At 36.8% G+C, this 24,665-nt stretch overlaps 1 protein-coding gene across 3 annotated transcripts in view; it reads left to right on the top strand.

Annotated features, from left to right (window-relative positions):
* The first annotated feature begins 2,539 nt into the window (after positions 1-2,539).
* NRAP (nebulin related anchoring protein) overlaps positions 2,540-24,665 on the top strand; it is a 51,040-nt gene continuing 28,914 nt past the window's right edge. For 2 of the 3 annotated variants that reach the window (XM_071749396.1, XM_071749394.1), the window contains exons 1-18: positions 2,540-2,803; positions 3,069-3,163; positions 3,858-3,945; positions 6,869-6,973; positions 7,511-7,615; positions 8,268-8,375; positions 9,179-9,283; positions 9,560-9,667; positions 11,138-11,242; positions 13,864-13,968; positions 15,539-15,655; positions 17,360-17,464; positions 18,379-18,486; positions 19,193-19,297; positions 21,069-21,167; positions 21,728-21,832; positions 23,440-23,547; positions 24,375-24,476. In XM_071749396.1, the coding sequence (XP_071605497.1) occupies positions 2,732-2,803; positions 3,069-3,163; positions 3,858-3,945; positions 6,869-6,973; positions 7,511-7,615; positions 8,268-8,375; positions 9,179-9,283; positions 9,560-9,667; positions 11,138-11,242; positions 13,864-13,968; positions 15,539-15,655; positions 17,360-17,464; positions 18,379-18,486; positions 19,193-19,297; positions 21,069-21,167; positions 21,728-21,832; positions 23,440-23,547; positions 24,375-24,476 (1,845 nt within the window). In that variant the 5' untranslated portion in view covers positions 2,540-2,731. The remainder of the gene's footprint in view (positions 2,804-3,068; positions 3,164-3,857; positions 3,946-6,868; positions 6,974-7,510; positions 7,616-8,267; positions 8,376-9,178; positions 9,284-9,559; positions 9,668-11,137; positions 11,243-13,863; positions 13,969-15,538; positions 15,656-17,359; positions 17,465-18,378; positions 18,487-19,192; positions 19,298-21,068; positions 21,168-21,727; positions 21,833-23,439; positions 23,548-24,374; positions 24,477-24,665) is intronic. The other variant, XM_071749395.1, reaches the window with a different exon arrangement.

Genomic DNA, 24,665 nt, shown 5'->3' with positions numbered 1-24,665 from the left:
TGACTCCTTGTACTTTACACGTAAATGCAGTACTTTTAAACCACATTGATTAAGGTTCTACTGTTAAGTAAAGCCTTTTAAGATTTTCATTGATATCAAAGAGCCTTTATGAGGCCTTACTAAAGGAGAAGAAAAGCCACAATGAGCTTTTAACTGAAGAGAAAATGTCTTGCTAAGATTTGTCAAGATAACAAACTTGCACTGGTTTTGTGATTTATTTAATTCCTTGCATGATCAAAATGCAGTGCCTACTTTGTAATGAGACTATACAATGCTTGTTTTTTAATAAACTCTCTTTTCTGTTAACAGCTCTGTTTTAATCCAACGCAGTGAAGAACAGACCATGCAGAAGGATGGCTTTGAGGTGCTCAGAAATGGGGATATCTTCAATAGACTCCAGCAGAACTGGTGTACAATGGATGTGAGGGACAAGCATTTCATGGAAACACAGGAGGTGTATAGGACATTATGGCTTACTGTGCCTCTCTTGTGGAACATGCTGTTAACTTAGGAGAAGCAGAAGAACTTGGAAAATGTGTTTGCTGACTTCTAGCCAAGCTGATAGTGTGTGTTGCTATGAAAAGAAACAAACAGGCTTTGTATATCTTGAAGTAAGATTTATTTGTGACATAAAGGGCTTCTAGCTGTCTGACAGGTTTCTTGGAAGGAACTCATGGTCTCATTCCTCTCAGAGACCTCTGGTATGCTCTCTGGGGGATGTCCCAGGCTGGAGTCCTGTCCAGCTTGTAGGTGTTCAGGTGACACCTGATGTTCTCTTCTGTAGTTGCCAAGACTTAGTTTTTGTGTGATTCAGGGATGTCTTACTTCCATAGCTCATTCAGAAGGGCCTTAAGCAATGTATTAAGTCTGTGCTGGGACAGGAGCAGCTCATGCATCTCTTTTTTTTTTTTGCCAAAGTGTGAGACAAGGGCTCCAACATGGATCCAGGTAGCATGAAGGCAATTTGGACTATTTAGAAAACATACTATGGGGGCTGCTGGAGTAGATGAACACAAAGAGGCAACAGCTGGTAGTGTGCCCAGTGCTAAATAAGAAGGGGACAGCCCGGCCCCTGTGACCCTAATATAGGTCACTTGCATAAATAGAATGTCAGTTTGGGACAAGATGAGAAGCTGTGTGAGAAAGGATCTGGAAGACTTCCAAACTATTTTGGTTCACAGGTGGGAGCCTGGTAAATATTATTGTGATGTAATTTGGTCAGTATAAAACAACATAACATGAGGTAACTCAGCAGTTATTGTAATAAAGAGGTTGTGTTCTGTGAACATTTTTGTTTAAATGAAAGTATGACTTTATATAGTTATATTAATTTCTTACTTTGGAAGGGCTCAAGTGTTTTTGGGACTTTGCTCTTCAGATTAGAGATTCTATTTTCAGCACACCAGTTGCTGACAGCACATTGTGCCAGTACATTGTCAGCATTCAGTAAAAGCAGTAATAATAAGCTAAGCAGAACTGTCTATCTTCATAGAGAGATGAATTGGTGGCTCTCTAAGCATAACCAGAAGGCTCAGCCAGAAATTATTTTGTTTGAATTTTTTGTAATTTGCAGAAAAAGAGGGTGCTTAGCAATATCCCAGGACTGCTGCAGGCATGGGGAGTGGTGGAATTGCATGGAAAACTAAGTAGACTTTTACTTGGATACTTCCTAACTGTGTCCCAGGGTTAGGGAGCCCTGGAAGTATGATGACCAGGTGAGCTGTAAATCTCAGATCCTGACCATTTGTAGCCAGTAGAATTTAATAGCTTCTTTTCTTCAGAGCAGACTTCACAACCTGAATAACTTGCTTGAATATCAGGCATAACAATTCCTTACCATTATTTGACTAAGGAATTTTTATATTCTGATCTATGCCAGCCTACTCTTTGTGAACCCTGTAAAATAAATGCTTTGTTCATTCTATTAAAAATGTAATGGTTCCTTTCTGTAGTTTTTCTGTAGGAGATAGATGTTTGGATTTGTATCCATCATGTGTGGAAGTCTTTGAGGAAAGAGGTTCTGTCAGTTTAAGTGTGCATCCTCCTACACCTGGAGATGGAGTGTTAGAAACAGAAATACATGAGGAATGAGTGTACTCTGCTCTGTTGCCCACAGCATGCAAGATGAAACTGAGGGGAAAAAAAAATTACTTGGCTAGGACAATGGCAATGTACCCTTTATATCCAGCAAAGGGCCAGGAAGCTCCAAAACCATCTCTAGCCTGTTTTTTCTGGTGCTGCCTCCTCATATCAGGCTGTTCCTAAACACAAAGTAGTCCTCCATGAGGTCACTTGCTGGAGATGAGGATGAGGAATGACTGCTAAATTGCTGCTGCTCTATGTATTTTTCATCCTTTTCATGACAAGTGGCTTTACAGCAAAACTGAAATACTAAATGATCATATGCTAATGTTCACATGGACATGATTTGTTTCTGTGAGTTCATTCTTCTATTTAGAGAAAGATATTGCTACCCTCTGTTTCGTGCTGACACAGTTGCCAAAATAACCTCTCTTACTAACTGGCAGCTTTAAAAGCCAGCCTGCAGCTGACTTTGAAACAGAAGGTCAGCAAAGGGAGCAACAGACTTCAATTCAGAACTTTAATGGGAGCCATTGACCACAGCAAAAGGCCCTGACTGGAGTGTCTAAAGTGTGCTTTGCACAGGCCAAAAAGTCACTTTTGAACCTTTTGTATAAACCTATATATTTTTCACTCTGTGGATTTCAAGATGAATGTGCAGCCGTGTGCTAGATGTGGCTATGGGGTCTATCCTGCTGAGAAGATTAACTGTATAGATCAGGTCAGTGCTCTTTCTTTATTATTTCAGACTATTATAAATCTATAGATTGGCACTTCTAACACAGTGCAAATCTCTTGGTTCCAAAAATTCTGTACTCATAACTGGGTTCAGAGCTGAAATGACTTAATAGTAGGCATACCTTTGAAGAAGTATTCTTCAGATTTATGAAATTAATGTTAAGGATCCATGCAGATAATTAAAAGTTAAGTGAATAGTAAGGAAATGCAAATCATGTATGTTTGGTTTCTGATTTTTGCATTTGCAGACATGGCATAAAGCCTGTTTTCACTGTGAAATATGCAAGATGATGTTAACAGTAAACAACTTTGTTAGCCACGAGAAAAAACCTTACTGTCAAGCGTAAGTGTGTTTCTTTTTCTTTTTCTTTTTTTGAAGCAAAGGTTTAAAATGCCAGGTGATTTTAATGTAATAAAAGATCACCATTTGAACCCAGCCTGGCTCCCTGTGTGATGTGAAATTATGCCTTGTTAGTGCCTTATCTTTGGATTTACATGAATCACAAATGATGGGAATCTCTAGTTATTGGATATAAGGCTTCCCCATTTGTCCAGTGTATTAAAAGATACCAAATTAAGTTCCATCTCAGTATTGTGGGAAGTAAATAAACCCAACTGTAAAATCTAGTGCTTTTCAAATCAGCAGTTAAGAGTTAAACGAGGTTGAGCTAATCATCAGGAGAAAAGTGTAAAATGCAGATTTTTGGAGTTGGTTTGTTCTAGGAAGTTTTTATTTTATAATGATCAATTCCTGTCAAATTTGTCAGGAGGAAAAGGAAAGATGACAGCTGTTTTTTATTCTATTATTCTCTTTTGTTATTAGAAACACAGCATTGATATGACGATCATTAAAATTAATTTTGCTCTAGGCACCTACTCTATACAATAGTAACTTGATTGTTATCTGAGCTCTGTGTGTGAGAGGGGAAAAGTTATGTATAGAGGGGTGGAGGCTGGTATTGTGTTTTTATGTGCTCAAAGAGAAGTTTTCTGGTGGGCTGTCTGGTACATTCCTAATATCCTTTTTCCCTTTTTAGGCACAATCCAAAAAACAATGCCTTCACAAGTGTGTTTGACACACCAATAAATATAAATGCAAAAAAATTGTCAGAAGTGGTAAGTGAGGTAAGAAGCTTGACAGCCAAGTATATTTAGCTTTGTTTTACATTTTGATATCATATTAATGTCTTGTTTTAGAAAAATATTATTTACAAAATGTAGATATGTATTTGTTACTTACCATTCTATGATCTTTTAGAGAAACAAGATCTCAGTCTGGGTTTGAATCATAATTTTTAAAAATAATTCAGTTGCAAGAAATAGGGGTTAGATCTGAATTTGCTTCTTCTTTCAAAAAGAAAAATGGATAACAGTTTATCACCTGCCATGTCTGATAATCTACATGGCAGCACTGTTTTCATAAACTGAGAGGAGGTGCAAACTTGGTGTGCTAACTCATGGGACACACGAGTTGAAACAACACAACCAGTTGAAACATGAGTGACCCACTTGCTTTATGCAGCCTTTTGAAAATGATACTAAAGGGTACAAAACAAAAAAAAAAAAAAAAAAAAAAATTCTATCTCAGTAGGATGTAAGCATGTTTTGCTAAAACGTTCAGGAGTGACTTAACTTTTCCTTGCCCCCTTAACTGCATCCATCCTCTAAAAGGCTGCTGTGCCCCGGCAAACCTCTAGGGGTGCTCAAAGTCTTCGTTCTGGTCAGATGCCATTCTTTTCTGATTTGCATTGTTTTCCGCCAGATACACTTATTTCAAACTTGCATTTCTAAGGATTTCATTAAATGATAAAGACAGAAACAGCCAATAACTGATATCTGCCTCACTTCTGTGTGCAATACTCTTCCCTTTCTTTTGATACTCTTAAATAGTGCTATTCACTGAATGATTATAGTTAGTAAACCATGTTTCAGTGTGATTAACCACCATTAGAATAAAAGAAGAAAATTGTATTTTTAGACTATGTTGTATTAAACTAATTTCGATGTTCTGTGTTAGCTATACAAAGCTGGTGTACCTAAATAGCCTTTATCAGGCACTGTATCTTTTATCATTCTTCTTTGGGATTCCTAGACATCAGTTTTTGAAATATCATAGGCAGTAACTCTTTCAGCAGTGACTATCACACCAACTTTAAACTGTGTGTGACACATCTGGTCAGGAATGAGCTTGGGATTACTGCAGGTTCTATTTCTGGTTTTAGGCAGTGATATGAGACTCTGATACTTCCAGTGCATGTGAATATGCAGGCCAGACAAATTATAGCTCAAAGATCACTTTCCCTTGTTTTTACACCTAAAGTGCCTTCTGTCCTTTTCAATCACATAATGAGCTTCTGCTCCAGAGACAAAATTGCCAAGGGTAGTAAAGAAGCTGATTCTGCAGTACTTACTTAAAGGGAGTAATTCTGTAGAAATATTGAATGCAGGAAAACCTTTCCATTGGTAAATGTATCAAGTAACTTGGGAAAAGGCTTCAATTGCTACTTGTGTTTTAGGTAAAATTTCTTATACAGTTAATGTAACATGGTTCTTCAGTCGTAACATGATGTTCTCACATCAGTCTTATATTGAGACACTGACTCAAATGCAGGGATAAAAATTCAGCTCACTCAATCTGCACAGAATTTCTATGTGAGCAGACGAATCATTCATCTCTCTGTACCTCAGTACTTAATTTATAAAGGGGAAATAATAGTACACAAGCTCAGTGATTTTTTTCTGTCCAGTCAGTTTTGATTTTGTACTCTCCAGAACTTGGGGCGTTACTTTTTTGTATCTGTAGAGTGATTTGCATAACAGAGCTCTGATTTCAGTTGGATTTCTGTATGGTGGTGTGATAAAAGTAATGGTAGGAAAATAATGACCCAGGACTTAATATAGTAGTCATTTACATTTATACAGACATGATACATCATGGATGCTGTGCAGGGAAATAGGAGAGCTGAATATGATATGTTCTGCTTAAAATTTCTTAGGGATTTCCGTCCTCATAGATCATTGCCCCAAAAGTCTCAGTCTAAAGGCTGAGTTATTATCTCAAAACTTAATTCAAGATTTCGGGTCTAATGGGCTGCTCCTTTCCAGATAATAACAGAAAGTTCAAATAATTACAGAAAACCTAGGTAGAACCTGGGTGTGGATTCAAGTGTAGAGTTTTGACCTTAGTGTTAAATGAAATCTTTGCTTCCATGAAAACTCCTTTACCAGGAACAGGTGGCATGGAGGAAATCCTTATGTAGTTTTTGCATGGCCTAAATCTGTAGGCTACAGGGCCTTTTGGTACATTAGCACAGTGTGAGCAGTGCTGGTCTAAAGGAGGAGATGGAGGAAAGATGTAGAGCTACAGGTTCTCAGAAGGAATTTTCTTATGGACTGTGGAGATTTGCTGGGTCAGGTGCTCTTGTCATTCTCCCTTGGCTGTGCATTCATATAATCTGTGAGTGTGGCTTTGGGATTAAGTTATTAGTTGGCACTGGAAACTAGGCTGGTCTGTAGCAACTGGAGTTAGTTATAATGCAAAGTCACAGCTAAACACTATGACTGCAATAAATCATCTTAAACTGAGTAATGTTGGTGCTGCCACCCAGACAATTAGTTCTGTGCAGTAATATCATTCCCCTGCTTCTCTTGTATTGGTACTGATGTTTCTTTGCAGTGAGGCAGATGAAGGAACTGACATAGCAGAAAGCTAACAAGGGAAATCCTGCATACTCATTCCCTGATTCCCAACAGCCACCTGTCTGTGTGTGAGAGATAAGAAGAAGAGTTATCTAGCAGGGCCAGAGGTGATTTTGGAAGTAGCCTTCCTTTACACTGGTTTCAGGTGCAGCCAAAACTAGCAGGCACTGAAGTGGTTTCGTTACGGTGGGACTTGCACTTTTGTCTCTGCAGTTCATACAGGCTCCATATCACTGTAGACTAAGAGACTGTGCTCACCTTGTTTGTCTCCCTTGTTCTTCTCCTAAGAGGGGGGAAAGTGTTAGTCTGCACTAACAAAATCCTAATACCAAGCCAATTTTATTTTTAGATAAAATATCGAGAAGCAGCTGAAGAATTCAAATCAGTCTTTCAGTGGGATGTAAGGTCCAGAGAAATTGAAACTTCCTATAAAGCCCAACAACTGGCCACCCAGGTAAGAAATATCTCTCAAGTCTCCAAGCCATTAGCCTCTGGAAAACCAAGGACTGGCCTTGGCAGCCCTGATTTTTAGGCTTTTTCTCACAGCATTTGGATGCTAGAAAATCCCACTGGTTCTCACTTGGCTGGGCTTTTCATGGCAGCATAGTTTGGCTATAGCTGAGGGTACAAGAATCACAAGGTGACTCAGGAAGAGTGGATCTGTCTGCACTGCTGCATGTACAGCTCTACTCAGTGTGTCCTCTTTCTGCTGGCACTGAAGCTTCATGACAAATGGTCTGATTCCTAAGGGAATTATATGACTGTCACTCCAGGGTCCTAGATCCCAACATCTTGACATCAGTTCCTGTTATACAAGCTCTGCCCTGGTATTCTGAAGATATGTGGAGTGTAGGCTTTGTGCTGTACATCTGCTGAGAGTAAATTTCATTTCTGCAGCATTGTGTGTATTTTCTTCTTTTCCTGCCAGATCAGCTGCTTGTGTATTAAAACACAGGTGAAAGTTGGTAATTATTTAATTTTTGTTTTATAGAATGCTTACTATGCTGCCTATGAGGAGGGAAAATCGTGGTACTCGGGAAGCATTCCAGATCCTGAGATGGTCAGGATAACACAGGCACAGAAGACTGTGAGTGATGTAAGTGGAATGGTGCTTGGAATAGCTTTATTTCCATGGGCTATCATATTCTGAAGACTTCCCAGGGCATCAAAGCCAACCTTTGGTAAGCTGTTACCAGAGGAGTGACTGACATGTTTACTTCTGTCAGTAACAGTAACCTTGTGATTGAAGTCCCATAACCATCCATCCAGAAATCATATATTTATGTATATATTTAACTGAGAAGTGCTTCAACTACTGACCAGTGATATCTGAGGTGCCCTTGGTTATACTCTGCTCTAGCAGGCAGTGATATTTCCCTCAATGTAGCAGAACTAGTGGCAGAAAAATTGTGTTATTTTCCATGGGGTAGATTTTTCACTGACTGTTTTTCCATGGCTGATGAAAATAACTTCTGAATTATGGCTGACTGTCTACAGCCATGCAATGGGTTAATGTCTTAGTGAACACAGCCAATTAATGGTGGATAATTGATGTGAATGGGGGAATGTTTTCTGTTGTATGTGGGAAGTATTTCTACCTAACAAGCCCATAAGGTGTAATTTCTTTAATTTGTTTACTTTTCAATAAAGGGATACATACCTTTAGGAAGTGGGCATTGAAAGAGGAAGGCCATTAAACTACAGTGAGTTGTTCTGTAACAACAAACCCAAAAATCTTCATTTTCTAGTTTCAATACACAGAAGAGTATGAGCCACGGAGAGGCAAAGGCAGCTTTCCTGCTATGATCACCCCAGGTTATCAGGTTGCTAAGAGAGCCACCCAACTGAGCAGTAATGTAAGTCACAGTTTTCTTATTTGTAGGTTAGACTTCTGGATTTGGAGAATACTGGCTTTAAGCCATTCACTTTAGGCAGTAGATTCTTTGAATATTTGTTGTGCTGTTAATTCTACAAGTGAGAAAACTTCATGATGATGCAGGAAAGAGGGTTAACAAACAACTTGTCTTGGGAACACAATCATACAAGATAAATGGTAAAATAGGTATTTCCTGATATGTAGCAATTTTTGTTGTAATTTGTCACAAACTGGTAGAGATTGTGAATCACTCAGAAATGATTTTTTAATTAATTACCTTTATTTTCTCTTTATGAGTATATTAATTTATTTAGTTAAATATTATTAATTTATTTACTTACACTGGATGTTTTATGATTTTTTTTTATTATTTCAGGTTGAATTCTGTAATATTGCATTAAAATGCTGTAATATTGAATTGAATTACTGTACAAGCTCCTTTAAAGATACGTGCAGAAAATGGTTCATTTATAAAAATAACAATTGCATTGTCATTAAATATGATTGGAGTGTTTTCAGCCATTAATGACTATTCCCAGAGTATTTTAACCAAATGTATGGCTCACATACACCCAATATTATTTGACAATTTAATTATCAGGGTCCATTCCTGTATGCTTATGGCATTCACTTTAAGGAAACTGGGTGTGAAATATACCCATACCTTGACTGTACATGTGGAAGTGTCATGACTTTTTCTCATTTTCTCTTGAGGCCTTCTGATAGAAAATACATATTTGCTGCTTATTGTTTGTAATGCATATTTTATGTTTTCTTCCTCAGGTAGAATACAAGCGAGGACATGAAGAGAGAGTTTCAAGGTTCAGCCCTGTTGCAGACCCTCCAGATATACTTCATGCACAGGCTGGAGCACACCTTTCAAGTGATGTAAGTGAAACAAAATAGGTTGACCTATTTTTGACTCCACAATTGGCTCCTAGGATGCTTATAAATCACTTAAAAATATGAATGTAAAGGAAAGTTAAAATATTAGTATTGTAAAGCATACACATGAAGAAGGTAAATTCAGACTTGATGGTTTGTCTTCTTTTTGGCAGATATCAACCATCAAACACTTGACTCTCCAACTTTAAAATTCGATTATGCATGTAATTAAGACACAATTTGATCTAATTGCTCTTGAATTGTCTTGGATTTTTACAGCTGACATACACAGAAGACTTTGAAGAACGGAAAGGGAAAGGCAGCTTTCCTGCTATGATTACTCCAGCTTATCAAATAGCCAAGAAAGCAAATGAATTAGCCAGTGATGTAAGTGTCCAAAGCCAAGTCCCTTTTTGTGAAGAAAGAATTAATTCTCACACTCAGTTTTGTATTAAAATGTTTGCTGACATAAATTTCATGAGTACTGTAGACTTATATTAGCAGAGCAGTTCATACACAGATTGTAAAATCAAATGATTTTGCAGGAGCAAAGTTTAGTTTTATGCACAAACAAAAAAGTACATGTTTTAGTGTTTGTGAATCAGCACTGTGGATTTTTGTGGACTTTGCCCAGCCTCCTCCCACATACAACTGAGAAGGAAGACAAAAAGGAATCAGCTGAAGGTCTTTGATTTCATTTGCCCCAACCTAATATGAATTAGAGAGGCTGAAGTGCAGCTCTAATTTACACAGCTGCAATATTTCTGGGTAACCCTGTATCAGGGGAGGGTTGTGTTTGCATTGCTCTGCTTTGCAATCATTTCTCCTGTTTCATTCTTTTGTGCAGGATGAAACTTTTATGAAAGTAGCTTCTGGAATAGCATTTATATAAATAGAGTATACCCATAAACACACAAACACAGGCATACATTCAACATAGATACATATTTATAAAATATAGCTTTCTATTTCACTCATTTTACTCTCCTTACTGTTGTGGGTTTTTCTTTAACTCCTTAGTATACTGATCTTTATTGGCTTTATTTTCTTCTCCAGATACAGCAAAACCACAACACCACTGTATCCTTTAAAAACCATTGTAACAGGACATCACTCTTACTTCAAAGTATACAGTGAATTGTGTTTTGTCATTGGAGACTGAAAGCTTTTTTAGTTGGAGAAGATAACATATTAGGCTAACTCAATAGAAGTGAATTAAAAAAATTAAGGGTCATTAAGGAAAATAATAGATCTGTGATTTTGAAGGCAACAGCAAGTGACTCTAAACCGTGTCAATATTTTTGTTTACCTTTGACCTGTGGAAAACCCTTCATTTATGTCAGCAAACACACATCATGATAAAAGGGCAGCACCAGGTTATAGGAATTATTTTGATGAGAGCAAAAGTAGTGTGAAACTTGGTCTAAACTTTAAGGTTGATTGCCTAAAGTTCCCTTGATCATTGGGAATATCATCATCTTGCACAAGAAGCCCATTTATGGTGTTCAGATGTCCCTGTGGTAAAAAAAGGCCTCTGTGATAACTATGAGTTTACATTACAATCTATTTTTTTTAACCTTCTGGAGTATCAGGAATTAACTACTGACGAACAGGAGGTACTGAACATGCTTAACTAATGGTTTGGGTTGAACTGGCAAGTCCCATTATTAAAATAGACACCACTGGTTTTATTTTATATCTTCAAGTAGCATCTTTGACTTTTGTAGGTTGGTGGCAATGGGAATTTTGGCAGTCTTTTATTGTCAGCATGTGTGTGTCATTGATTATTATTTATTAGGCAGCACCTGTGTGCTAGCCTAAACTTATCCAGATGATTCTTTTCTTTTTTCCTGTTAGGTAAAGTATCACCAAAGATATGAAAAAGAGATCAAGGGAAAAGCCACCCATACAGCTGGAACAAATGTTACCTTTAAAAGAGAAAATGTAGATCGATATGGCCAGGTATGCAACATCTGAGAGATACTAATGCTGATCATTACTATGGCTCAAGGCTTTATAAGCTGCAGTGACACCTATTTTGACTTTGCTTTCCTGTATGAAAAAGCAAGGTCTCAAAGGAAAAGATGGTGTGCAACAGCACCATGGTCTCTGAATATGTAGCTGGCTTTGGCACTTACAAGGTGAGACTACAAGGTTCAAGCACTGTCATTGCATGACCCTTATGGTAGGGTCATTCCAAAAGGTAAGCCTTACCTTGGCGAATTTTGGCTGTGTACATGTATGCACTATATATTTCTGTTGTGGTGTTGTTACATACCTCATATTTTTTTTTATTCTTTCCCAGCTTTCCCATTTCACGAGAAAGAAAATGTACATTTAGTTAGGAGAAAAAATGAAAGGGCTGTGAAATGGTAGAAAGCTAGCAGCTAGTTAGGCATATTTTTCCTGGCAGTATTTTTACAAATCTGAGAAGCTTCACAGCTCCAAATATGTGCAATATCATCCATTATCTGTTAAATTTCAGCTCTTCTACAAAAGTGGTATTGTAAGCTTGAGAAGTTGTAGTTTTGCATTTCTGGAACCAATTAGGCTTTAGTTCTCTTGGTTTGTGGCATTTGTTTTGCTCTTATTTAATTTTTAAGGGAATGCAGTTATTTTTGTGGTCTCCCAAAATGCATACAAAGTTTTATTCCAATTAAGTTGGGGAAATAGTACAGCTAAATGGATCTGGATGCAGTGAGAGGGAATTTGAAAGGATTTGAATAGTGGCTTTGTACAAACAAAACTGTATGGTTAGTCCTAGGCTTTTCATCCTAGCTCTCTGGAGACCCATCTGCTTTGCAGAAATGACAGAAATGGGAATATACTGTCCTAAGACATTTGGGAGTTTTGTGTTTCTTCACTTCTTTCCAAATCTACATCTTGTAATGTATGAAAAGCAAACTGTTCTTGAAGAATACAAATTTAGACTATGTAGCAGTGAAATCTTCAGCTAGCATTTTGAGCTAATACAAGCTTTAGTAAGAGTAAGCAAATAAAATAAGTTTGAAAAAGCTCTAATTGCATTTTCAAGCACTGGAATGCTGCTATCTTTAGAACTAATATAAGACATTTTTTTCATTGAAATTATCTTTAAAATTTCACTCACAGACTTCAAATTTAATTTGGGTTTTAATCTTTATAGATTGGATTCTGATATTTTAATTTAAATAAAATAGAGCCCCTGCAATGAACCAGTCTTTCTAAGTGAAGTGTGACTTTACCATGCATAAGGGTATTAGATTTTTAACTGTTCAAGTTCATGAGTGTGCATCATACCCATAAATATAAGATGACACAATTTAAGGAATTTTGCTGTTAAATTTCTCTGTGCTGAACACCTGTTTCGTTCAAGTTTAAAAAACTTAGAAGTGACTAAAATTAATGATCTTGAACTTTGAAAATACTGGTTCATAATTGAAGCAATACTAGAAATATGTATTTGAGAAAGAAGAAAAAGAAAAATGCAAGTTGGTCTGAAGACTAGACTCATGAATGGTATTTTAAAGGAGTACTTTAGCTGATTAGTCAAGGTTAATTTTTAATTTTTTTTTTGCCAGCTTAAGGAATAGTTTAAATGCTATAGCTTTAACTTCATTACATTGTTCACAGACTTATGGTATGGCCTATCTAATAATGTGACTTTGATGGTGCATAAAATGACCTGCAGTGGATTGTTTTGCACTGAGAAGTCACAAGAGAGATAGTCCAGATATTTATAGTTCTTCCTGTCTGTGCTCTCCATGACATTCTTGACATGCTATACATTCTTTCTTTCACTTAAACTGGTTCTTTATTACAAAGGAATTACAAAATAATACAGAAAGGACACATTAGACAGTATCTTACTTGTTTTTGTGCTTACCATATTCTTCCCAGATCTTTCTGTAGAAATCTTTGGGCTGGTCATTGTGTATCACCATTTTTAAAAGAGCTCAGTATTTTGTTATTAAACTATCAAAAGGCTTTTAAAATTGTCAAACATTTACACATAAACTTATATATAAATAGCTTTAAGAGTTTAATTTGTAGATATTTATGTTTTATTGGGGAATACCTCTTCAAAATATACCCTGCACTAGCAAAATACTATTTTTTGACAACTAGTTTGTGAGAAATGGCTATGGAGAGTTAAAGAGACTGCTGTCACATCACAGAGGAAGGATAACCCTACTAAACTTTTGGAAAGTTTAAGCAAATCTCCTGTCTGCCAAAACCATTAGATATTTTGGTGCTTCCAGAGAACCATATATTGATAAAGAGATGGGCTAGCAGAGGAAATTATCTCTGGTAAGAACTAAGGTAATATTAGAAGGATGTGTATTATTGTACACTCAAATGTCTTTAGGGTAACTAATTGATACCTAAATTTCCCTTGCAATGCCACATGTAATTTTACAGCTTTATTTTAATGGTTGATTTTATTCTTATGGTTGGTCATTTTAATCTCTTTTTCTTACAAAAAGAAAAAAATACAATGAAGCAATGAACTTTCCTACTAGGAAGGATGACAGGGCTTTGTGAAATCACCCAAGGCCCTACCTGCTCATGTATGATGAATAAACACTCTGAATTTTCTTCAGGATTATATGGAGGAGTTTGAAGAACGCAGAGGGAAAGGAAGCTTTCCTGCTATGATCACTCCAGCTTATCAAAATGCCAAGAAAGCAAATGAACTAGCAAGTGATGTAAGTTTGAAGCATGAATCAATACAGTTCATAAACAATTAAAACCAGCAGTTTGTCAGAGCAGTGCCTGGGAGGAGAATTCTAAAATTACTCTTGAGAAGTAAACAACAATGACATTTCACATAGCTGGGGACTGGATGGCTCAGGGGATTAATAAAATCCATTAATAGAAGGGGACACAGCTCCAACTTGCATGAGGGAGGAGATGGATGTAGCAACTAATGGGGATCCCTACTGCTAGGTTAACCCTCCTGGCAAATCTGCACCTGTATTATTAATGAAACCTTCAACTGCCTTAATCATCCTGTGCACTACTGTGGTATTCCCAGTAGTGAATAAATGGAGGATGAATGAGCTGAACTGGTTTTGATATTTTGATGTATCATGCCTCTAGCACAAAGCAACTCATATGGAGTAAAAGAAATCATAGAGTACAGCACTGTCACTTCACAAGCTGAGCTTATTTCTAGTCTGGAGGTTTTTAGTTTTGGGTGTTAAGCTAAAGAATTGACAAAAAAGATGGTGATGTGTGACTCATGCATGCAGCCCACTGATTAATGAGCCTCAGCCCTATTTGAGGATACCATTTTTAGTAGTGACAAAAAAATGGGTTAGCCTGTAGATTACTACTCTGTAATCTACTACTCTGTGGCTGCTGTGAAAGGTTCCTGTGAGTGACAGCCTTTGAAGTGTGGACACCTGGTCCCATGGGGGATTGAGCTGATAGGCTCAATCTGTTTTCTGAGGAACTAACAGATATTGTTGGACAGCATATTTCAGTTGGACAGCATTGGTTCATGGCATAAACCCTAACACACTAGAGTATTTATCAAGTTTCTTCACCCTTTTAAAGCTTGAGAAACAATTCGGACTTGGAAAATAAAATAAATACTTCTCACTTCAGCACACAGAATCTAAGCATCTTTTTCTATCCATGAAATACTGAAATATTCCTAACAGTTTTTTTCTGGACAAACTTTGGCAAAAGGCCAGCATAAGTGTTACCTCTCTTCACCTATCCTAGTTCAATTTAAGTAAGTAACCTGATGTTTAACTTAGATTAGCAAATCCTTTATTTCAGTGTTTATTTGGTAGAGAAATACAATTGTCTGAAAACGTATGTGCAAAGAGATAATCCTTCCTCCAAAAGCAGGTTTCCACAAAAACAAAAGTTCATAGAGCAGATGATGATGACTGTCTTTAATTCCCTGTGTTGAAGGCTAAAAATGAAGTACTGAGAATCGACTTTAGTAACAGAAGAGCACAAAAGCTCCAACAAGTCACCAGCCAAGAATCTCCTAGTTATCTGATCAACTTATGAACAATAACCAGTGCTGTTCAAGCCATGTAAGAAATGGGTTTAAAAAATGCTGTCTAGTGAAGTGGCTTGGCAGGGTTTGTCAGAGCTGTGATTTTTATATGTTTATTTCAGACAGTAACAACTTGCAGTGTTTCAGTTTAGCAAGTTCCACTTGCTCATCAAAGCAATAGGAAAAATCTTATCCTGACTCATGAAGCCAGTCTTGTAGTGAAGAGGTAGACTTCTATAATTTTCCCTATTTCTTTTCAGATAAAATACAAGAAAGATCTTTCCAAGATGAAAGGTGCAGCTCACTTCCACTCCCTAACAGCTGAAGACAACTTAGTCCTTAAACAAGCTCAAAATGTTAACAAACTTGTCAGTGAGGTAAGGGGTTGAATCCATTTGTTATCAACTTTGAGAGTAGCTCATACAAATATTTGTGTCTGATGGGTAAGGACTAAAAATAAAAAAGCTGTTGCTCTTAGTGCCCTGTATGTAACAAAAATGATATGTGTATAGCACAGTATCTAGAAACAAGGGTGCAAGAACAGATCTTCAGTTGATGTTACCAGGCACTTCCAGTGATCTGTATGAAAGTGTGGGAAATTAACTCCAGAAAAGTAATTCTGATTATGGCCACATGATCTAAACAAGACCCCTAAATTGTGCTGTTAATGTACTGTGAATTTATAACCATAAATGTTTTAGGATGACCTGGGTGTATACCTTAGAGTGTTTCAAATAAAGTTCTACTGATAATTAAAAAGTAGCACCAACAGAGCCAAAGTTTTTAACATTCTGTTAGGGCAGTTTTCTGTTTTTTTCCATCATGTGAAAGACTGTGAGTTACTGATAAAGTATTCTTCTGCTTGACAAGGGAAAATTGCTAGGGAATTCTCAGTAGATTCTGCATTATTAATTTATTTATAGTGCCATATCAGCTACAAAGCTATTAATAAGTGTGAGTTTCTAGAGCTCCCCCATGGCAGTTTTAGAACTTATACTCCTGAGATGTCAAAGCATAAAACCTTCAGTAGTGAAAACCCCTTAGAAAAAGGACTGGAAGGGGCCTCCTGGGCCAACAACTCCTGGCTCCTGCTATTTTTGCACAGTATCATATAAACCTCTTCTGATTTCTAGACTACATTTATTTCTGTCCTTTTTATTACTATTGTGTTTTGTGTCAACATTGCCCTTTAGTTTTAAAACTTTTTCTCCCTGCATGATTACCTTTCTGAGATGTTTACAAATGGATATAACTTTCTTCTCCATGCCCTTGTTTTCCAAATTCTTCTCACCATTCACAGTATTCCACTGCAGCTGTTACAGGCTGAGTGCATGTCTCTTAAAGAGGAGTGGCTGTAAAAGTACCTAAGTTCTTGATGAGGTCTTACTGGTACATAGCATGCAAACTTCTCATGCAAACTGCTCAAATGCCATCTCTTGTTCCTGCCTTGGACTGCATTTGCCTTTTTCATGGCTGTTACTTTTGCCTCTTGCCACCTTTCTGTGGTCAGCCTACACATGAGAAGGTTTCTCTTTGTTAGCCTTTCCAGGTGATGAGCTCTTACAGATAAATTTCTTAAGACTATTCCTTATGAATATTAACCTTTGCAGTGCTGATTTTTTCCCCATTTCTGTTACCCCATTTAATATCAGCCTCAACATTACTATTTCAGAGTAAAGATACCTAATAAAAACACTAAAGCAGTTCTGTTTTTAAACCTACCCTGAAGAATTCTGGTAAACTTCCCCCTGTTCAGCCCTTCCTGTTAAAAACACACATTGCTTTTTCTGCTTCTATTTGCTTCACACTCACTTGTTTTTTTAAATAATTTCCCTGTGAACTGCCTCATACTCTTTGCTGAGGTTCAAATGGACTAAATGGATTAAATTTCTTTTGACTATAAACCAAGAACTGAGTATATGAAAATCATCTTCATGTTAATTTTCATTATATGCCATCTGATGAAAGCCACATAACAAAATCTCTGAAAAGTGAGTCTGGCCAGTAAAAAGAGTGTGGAGGAACTCCCCAGAACAAGTTAATATTTTACCATATCTTTCTCTCTTGCATTTTGCCATAAGGTGGAGTATAAAAAGGATCTTGAAAACAACAAAGGCTACAGCATCAACTACTGTGATACTCCGCAATTCAAGAACGTGAGCAAGATCTCAAAATTCACCAGTGATGTAAGTGCACAGTGCCTGGTGTGTGGCTTTCTTATTCTGGTAGCAGCTGGAATTGCAGGTCATCTCTGTGTGTGCTTCAGATAAGCATGTGCTGGAACTTTGATTATAACTGATTTTAATCCATGTCTGTACAGCACCAATCCTGGTCTGTCTCTACGGATCAGTGGGGCTCATTTTATATAAGATTATGAAAAGAACTACAGGGTAAATGGAAGAGAGCTTACTTAGAAGGGACTGCTGATCTACACAAATCGTTGTCTATCATAATTATTACTTGCTTCATTGTTATCTCTATGTCCTCACTAGAAACATAAACATAAAGTATTTTACCAGAATGTCAGAGAACGTGTTTACTGCATGAAAGTAACTGATAGTAATAATGATACAGCTTGCATCTCATGATTATACAAGTATAATTTTGCCTTATACTGATTGTTGTAATTCTCTAAAATCCATGAGTATATCCTATGCCACACATTTGAGGTGGTAGAGTGATTAATTTGTCTTGTTGGTGAAAGCTGCACTAGAGCAGCCCAGTTATGTGAGATGATTGTGTGTTCATTTTTTAATGCACAAATAATGCTTCCTGGGAACTTCATTCTAATATTTATTTGTGATGAAAATAATATGCAGCAAAAGAATGTAGAAGTATACAATTTATGTGGTATCCAGGTGGTCTGAAGAACATGCAGGTGACATCTTTTAAAATAGGAAACTATCAGAGGGTTTCAGTTTTTTGTTTGGTTGGTTGGGTTTTTTTATAGTACCAAGGTTATTGTGGACTCATGAGTTTCTGTAGTGGTGCAACACTAATAGACCACAGCTGGAATAATTTGTCTCACTGCTTTAACATATGGTAACTCGTAGAAAAACTAAATGCATTTACTCAGATTATTTTTGCTTTTTTTGTTCAGCTTAAATACAAAGAAACCTACCAGAACCAGATGAAAGGTCATTACATAGGGGTTGGCATGGACAAGCGGATGCTACATGCCATGAAAGTTGGCAGCTTGGCAAGCAATGTAAGTATTTTTTAAATTGCAATTCTGTGGCTGTTGCTTTCTTGTCTCTTAAGTTTTTCCAAAGTCAAGTTGATAGAAAACTTTAGATTGTGTTGTACTTGGGATCTGAAGGATAGATATGTTGAGGAGAGGGGAAATTCTAGAAACCCTTTTGTACTGGTTTGTAGCTCACTGTGTGGAAGAAGTCAAAATAAGCAAATTCAGTGATCTGGCAACATACTGAGCTCCTTCAGTTTTCTTTGACATCAGTAGGATGCTGAAGGTTGCTTGCCACCACCCCCAGGGTCAGACCTTTGCTGAAAAAAAGAGTCTTTAATGAAGATTTCTGGATTCCAATTTAATTTACTAGGTTAGTCAAGAAGCTATTTCGTTACATACTGTTCCTTCAAGTACATTATTTACAAATCTGTAAGAAGCTTGAGAACTAAGCAGAAAGATAAAAGAGATGTGTCATAGGTGGAAGTTAAGTTAATGCTACCACTGTTGGCATTGGATTAATTGAGGAGCTGAAAAAGAATCAATTAGTGGCTAAACTATGCAAATAATTTCATTTTCTTTGTCACTCATGACACTGAACTTACTTTGTTTCTTGCATTTAATATTAATATTATTGTTTCTCCTTTCCTCTTGACTGATAATTATTCAAACAAATGACAGCTTAAAAAAAAAAAAAGAATGATTTTTTTTTTCTCTCCTTGTGTTTCAGATAGCCTATAAATCTGATTACAAACATGATGGTGTTGACTACAATTATCCAGCTACTCTCACCCCTTCTTATCAAACAACAAGGAAGTTGGTCCCTTTGAAAGATGTAAATAATTTTATGATTTTTTTTCTTAGAATTGCATGGCTCATCACCTCACTGTAGGAGAAACTGTGATAGACTGCACGTGTCAAATGATGATTTAACCATGGGAGCAAACAGCTAGTGATAACAAGGTTAAAGCAAAAAGGCACAGGCAGTCAAGAGGGCTCAGAGGAATAGAAAGTGCTTCCACCTCTTGTCATTGGCTTCAGTTCAGCACAGACTGTGCAGTGATGTGAAAGGAGTGAGCTCTGCCTTATCCCTAGTTTGTATTGCAAAATCTCACCATTCTGGGTAGCTTCAACAGCAGCATCAAGCACTGAAAGGACAGGGAGAATTGAAGAGTCTTCTCATCCTTTCTGAATTTTCTCAAGGTAGATGTGCACCTCTGGAGGGGAACTATTTGGTCACATAACCTCTCTTATACCTGGGGTGTGTGCATGAGAGGTACCCACTGTGCTTGGGGCTGAGCTACTTACAGAAGAATGTGAAGAACTTTGTGTACTGCTGTGGTTTTATGTGGTCTACAGCTAAATGGAGAACACCAGACTGTAGAGGATACAATATTTTCACCTCTCACACCATTAAAGGCTTGATTGATCTCATCAACAATTGGGAACTTAACCTGTGAATTGCTATGAGGTGTTACTTATAAAATAGTCAGGAAGAGAACAGCAGCTCTGCAAGGCATTTCTGACTACCTAGGATTTATGTATAACCTGTCTTTCCACTGAAATAGTTAGAAAACAGGGGAAAGATGCCTTAGAGAGATCATTAGCATTAAGAAGTAAATTAACTATTTTAAGTACCTTGATCACTTTGGGCCTGTGACATAATTCTTTTTTTCCTAGTTCTTGTCCTTATGGCAGGAAGAACATGAGATGCAAAGGTTCACATGAAAATGGTTTCAGTAACTCAGAGTGTCTAGAAATATCCTCCAATTAGCTGCAAAAAAAGTGTTTATAGCAAACCTGTGTATCACTGTGATTTGTAATGTTTGCAAAGTGGGGATTTAACTACAGTGAATATTAATTAAGACCTATAGATAATAAGTGTCCTTCTGTGTAGCTCTAAGTTCTTTGGCAGCAACAGGTTTAAAAGAAAGTTTCTCTGTGATTTTTTTATCTTGCATAATCTGTGGATTTAAGGTAATTTATTTTATAGCTGACATGTTAATATGTTAGGAATTTGGTGGACTCCAATTCTCTCAGTTGTTGACATCAAAATGAATTTTTCTTGGTACCATAAATATGTATTTTTCTTCTCTCATTATCCACACAAAACTCTTAACCATACAGGGAAATTGTTATTAATTATGACACTAAAACTCAGTAAAAACAAAGTGTATGAGAGTTCATTTGCTCTGCATGACATGGCAGTGGGCATATCTCTTTAGTAGACAGTACCACGTTCCTTTATAGAGATAGTCTGATAAAGATAAAAATAATATGAGTGATGGTTAAGGTTATCAGTTTGATAGAATGCTTTGGGGAACAGCTGAAACTGCATCTTTTTTAGAATTTGCAGTTTTGAGGACAGGGGGAAAAAAAGTTCATTTTCAAAGTGGGATAAAAACTGTGACCTCACACTAGGAAATTTTCAGAGCCTTAACACTAATCCAAGTGATCCTTTTCCTCATCTCAATTTATTAATATTTAACAAGTGATTTATGAAGAGTATTAGATAACAAAGCTTTTTCTATACAATCTCTCATTTTCTGCTCTGAACATTCCTTTCATTACTAAATATTTTTTTATTATTATTTTGTTTTAATTAGGTAAACTACAGGCAAAGCATAGACAAACTGAAGTACAGCTCTGTTGCCATCACTCCACAAATTGCTCAAGCCAAAATAAATGCACAGCAGCTCAGTGATGTAAGTTTTGTCATCAATAACCATTACTGGAATTGTGAGATCATTTCATTTAACAGCATTTGTAGCACTTCACTGTTTTTATTGTTAATACTTCATCAGCAGATGTACAACCAAAAGAAGAATGCAAATTGAATTAATAACTTCCAAAAATGTGCAAGCATACCAGTAGATTGTATATTTCCCTCTACTTTTAAATGTTGTAATAGTGTGTTTTTTTAGGGAATTACCTTCTGTGTATTAATGCATGTTTCTTTAATCAGATATTTTCTACTTTTGGACAATCAGTAACTATTCTATTTATAGAACAATTATTCTACTTTCTAGTACCTAGGCAAAAGTTATTATTGCCTTATTGCCCTCACAGTTCCATCAGCCAAACCTCTGAGTGTTATCTGTAATGTATGATGCTAACAGCCTGAAACTGAAGAGCAGTCAATCAGTGTAACAGCCATATTGTTAATTATATATTATTGTTATTTATTGTTAATTATTATTATATTATTGTTATTAATTGGTTAAAAATAACCAAGTTTATTGTTGACTCTTTCAATATATGGCAGCTGAACTACAGAGCCCAGTATGAGAAGACAAAAACAAAGTACAGTCTGCCCCAGGATGTACCCCAGTTAGTCAAGGCAAAAGCCAATGCTGAGCTGTACAGTGAGGTAAGCCAAATGACAAGGAACTATTAGTAGTCATGGTGCTATTAATAGACAGAAATTAATATAAAGATGGTGACACTGTTTCTGGAAGCATTTAGCATTGGTTTTTACTGAAAGAGCATGAGGTATGGTAACCAGAATAGATAGGGATACAATCTCAAATACAGGGAAACAGCTAGATTTTTTTTCAAGACCTTGTGCAATGGCTTGGGTTTGTCTAGTAAATTAGCATTCACATCACAAAATTAACTGCTTCTGAGGTGATATTTGTATAAAGAATCAACATTTGCACAGTACTGATAACTCAAAGCCCACTGAAGTCAATGGAAAGAAACAAAGGGACTTCAGTGACCTTGGATCAAGCCCATTGTTGTTGCCATTCATAGTTCTCAACAATATATAGTGATTTACTGAGGCCTGGGTGTTAAAATCAAGGCCTTGAGGGAAAGGGTTTATTTTAATTTAATTTTTAAAGTAATTTTTTCAGGCCTCCATCATTGTAGATAGTTTTGGAGGGAAAAAAAGCCTATCAGGACAACTAAATGAAAAACCAGCAAAAAACTCCAGACTTATTACTGGTGTTCCTCTTATTTTTGAGCCAGTTTCATTAGTTTTCATGTTTTTGAGCTGGCATTCCTGCACAATTTTCCTGGCTTATTCATTCCTGGTGTTCTTTCCCAAAGTTTTGTTTAAATTGCATTCGTGGAGTCTTGTGAGGCAACACTCTTTGTGGCTGTGATGTCTTAGTGATGCCTGCATCACTGTTAGATACTGCTAGAATCAAAACCATATGAAAAACCAAATTCAGAAATCAGGGCTTCCTGGATACTTCATTAGGTGCATGCATAGTATGCATGAAAGCATACTTGATCCTGCTCTGGTGGAATTTCAATTCAAACCTTGAAAAAGAGCTTAAGCAACTAGGACTTTAACTTCCATTAACTTTCAGAGGTTAAGCATGTGGTTCTCATGCATTTCATCTACGTTTGTGATGTGTGTGGCTCATGAGTGGGCTTTTGAAGCCAACCTGATCATAAGGGTTGCTTCACTGAGCTTTGCTTCACATTGTGGGGTGGTCTGGGAGCACATGAACTGTATTCCTTTTGAATGAAGCCAAACTGAAAGATGCTTTCCAGCAGCTCACACAAAGAACTGCAGCTACAAATAGATATTCAGTCCATGGGACCTGACTAGCTCTAGTTGGGTGGGGGGGGGGAAGAAAAATCCTGAAATGAGTAATGTGATGTCTTATTCTGAGCACCAGCTGTTCTGCCCTATAGATCAGCTCCTATACATCTACAGAATTTGTGTATGGAGACATAACCACAGGCTCTTTTGAAAAACTCTTCCTCCCTCATGCCTGTTTAAAACTGAGAGCTATTGGTGCGTGTTCTGGGATTTAAAGTGCCTGTAAACTCCAAGAATAAAATTCTGGAATTGATCCTGGCCAATTCATTTGCTTGCAATGATAATGAACTGTAACTTAAGAAGGCTCCAGTTTGTGGACTGAACATATTTGTATTTCTGTTTTGCTCTTAGTTGTATTCATGTTCATTTGAAGATCTTGTGGTTCATGTGTTAGTGACACGTTGCTGTCTTTCATTCCTCAGATTAAGTACAAAGAAGGCTGGGAGAAGAGTAAGGGCCGGGGATTTGAAATGAAACTTGATTCTCTGCCTTTACTTGCTGCCAAAGCTTCAAGGGATCTTGCCAGTGATGTATGTTATATTTAATTACCTAGGAATTACTCTGCATATCATAGAATGGGTTGGGTTGGAAGGTACAAGGCAAGTGAAACTTATCTCAATTCACAAGTCCTACATTTGGCTGTTCATCTTTCTTAGTGGCTGATGAACTGTTAGAAACTTTCTCAGACTCTGCTATGAAATGTCACTCTCTGATTTTTGTTATCAGAGAGTGTACAGAAGGAAGCAAAATTTGAAAATAGCAATGGCTCAATCCTCCCATAGTAAACTTCAGCATTTTAAAGTGTTTATTGCTTAAAAAAAGCTATAATCATCTACTGCAAAGAGAATGGATGTATCTTTAGTCTGCTTCCTTAATAAAAACACATGTATATAATTTTTTTTTTTGTAAACAATCTTTTTAAACAACTTATCTTAAGATAAGGTTCTTATCTTAAAAGGAAGAACCTTTCCTGCAGCTGGAAAATGTTCAGCAGTGACTGTGATTCCAAAGTCCCACCTTATTATAAAAATCAAATCTGGAATTCCTTACTGTATTTTACATTATTATCTTTTTCTTTAAGAGCCAGATAATTTAGCTAATCAAACTTTAATTTTATAAACAAATCCACGTCAGAGGAGTGAGCCTTAAGGAATGAGGTTAAAGATAACACAAATGAAACCAACCTCACACCTTTAGGAATTTCGGAGACAATCTGGGAATTCTGAAGTGACAATGTGAGGATAAGACTTAGCTCTTGTAAATTTTGACCAATCAAATCAGCAGTGAAAAGAGATAAGCATTGCTTATCTTTTGGGTAGTAAAAAATGTTCTTTGGCTTAAATTGTTTTTTTCACAGGTTAAATATAAAGAAGAATATGAAAAAACAAAAGGAAAAGCAATTGGAACCAAAGATTCAAGACTTTTGCACTCTCTGCAGGTAGCCAAGATGAGTAGCGAGGTAAATTATTCATCTTACTCAAAAGGTGTTTTTCATAATTATTAATCTTTCAGAAACACTATGATCTACCATTAGATGTAGAAGATGTCTCTGGAATCTGCAAAATTCAGCCTCCCATCTGTTTTGTTCATCCCTCATAGGAACTGATTTCTCCCCGTGCTTTTTGCCTTATCTGCATAAGGGCCCAAA

Source organism: Heliangelus exortis, chromosome 7, assembly GCF_036169615.1.
Source record: "Heliangelus exortis chromosome 7, bHelExo1.hap1, whole genome shotgun sequence".
Classification (NCBI taxonomy): Eukaryota; Metazoa; Chordata; class Aves; order Apodiformes; family Trochilidae; genus Heliangelus; species Heliangelus exortis.
Note: the sequence above shows the minus strand (reverse complement) of the source record. Positions and strands in the feature narration are given on the sequence as shown.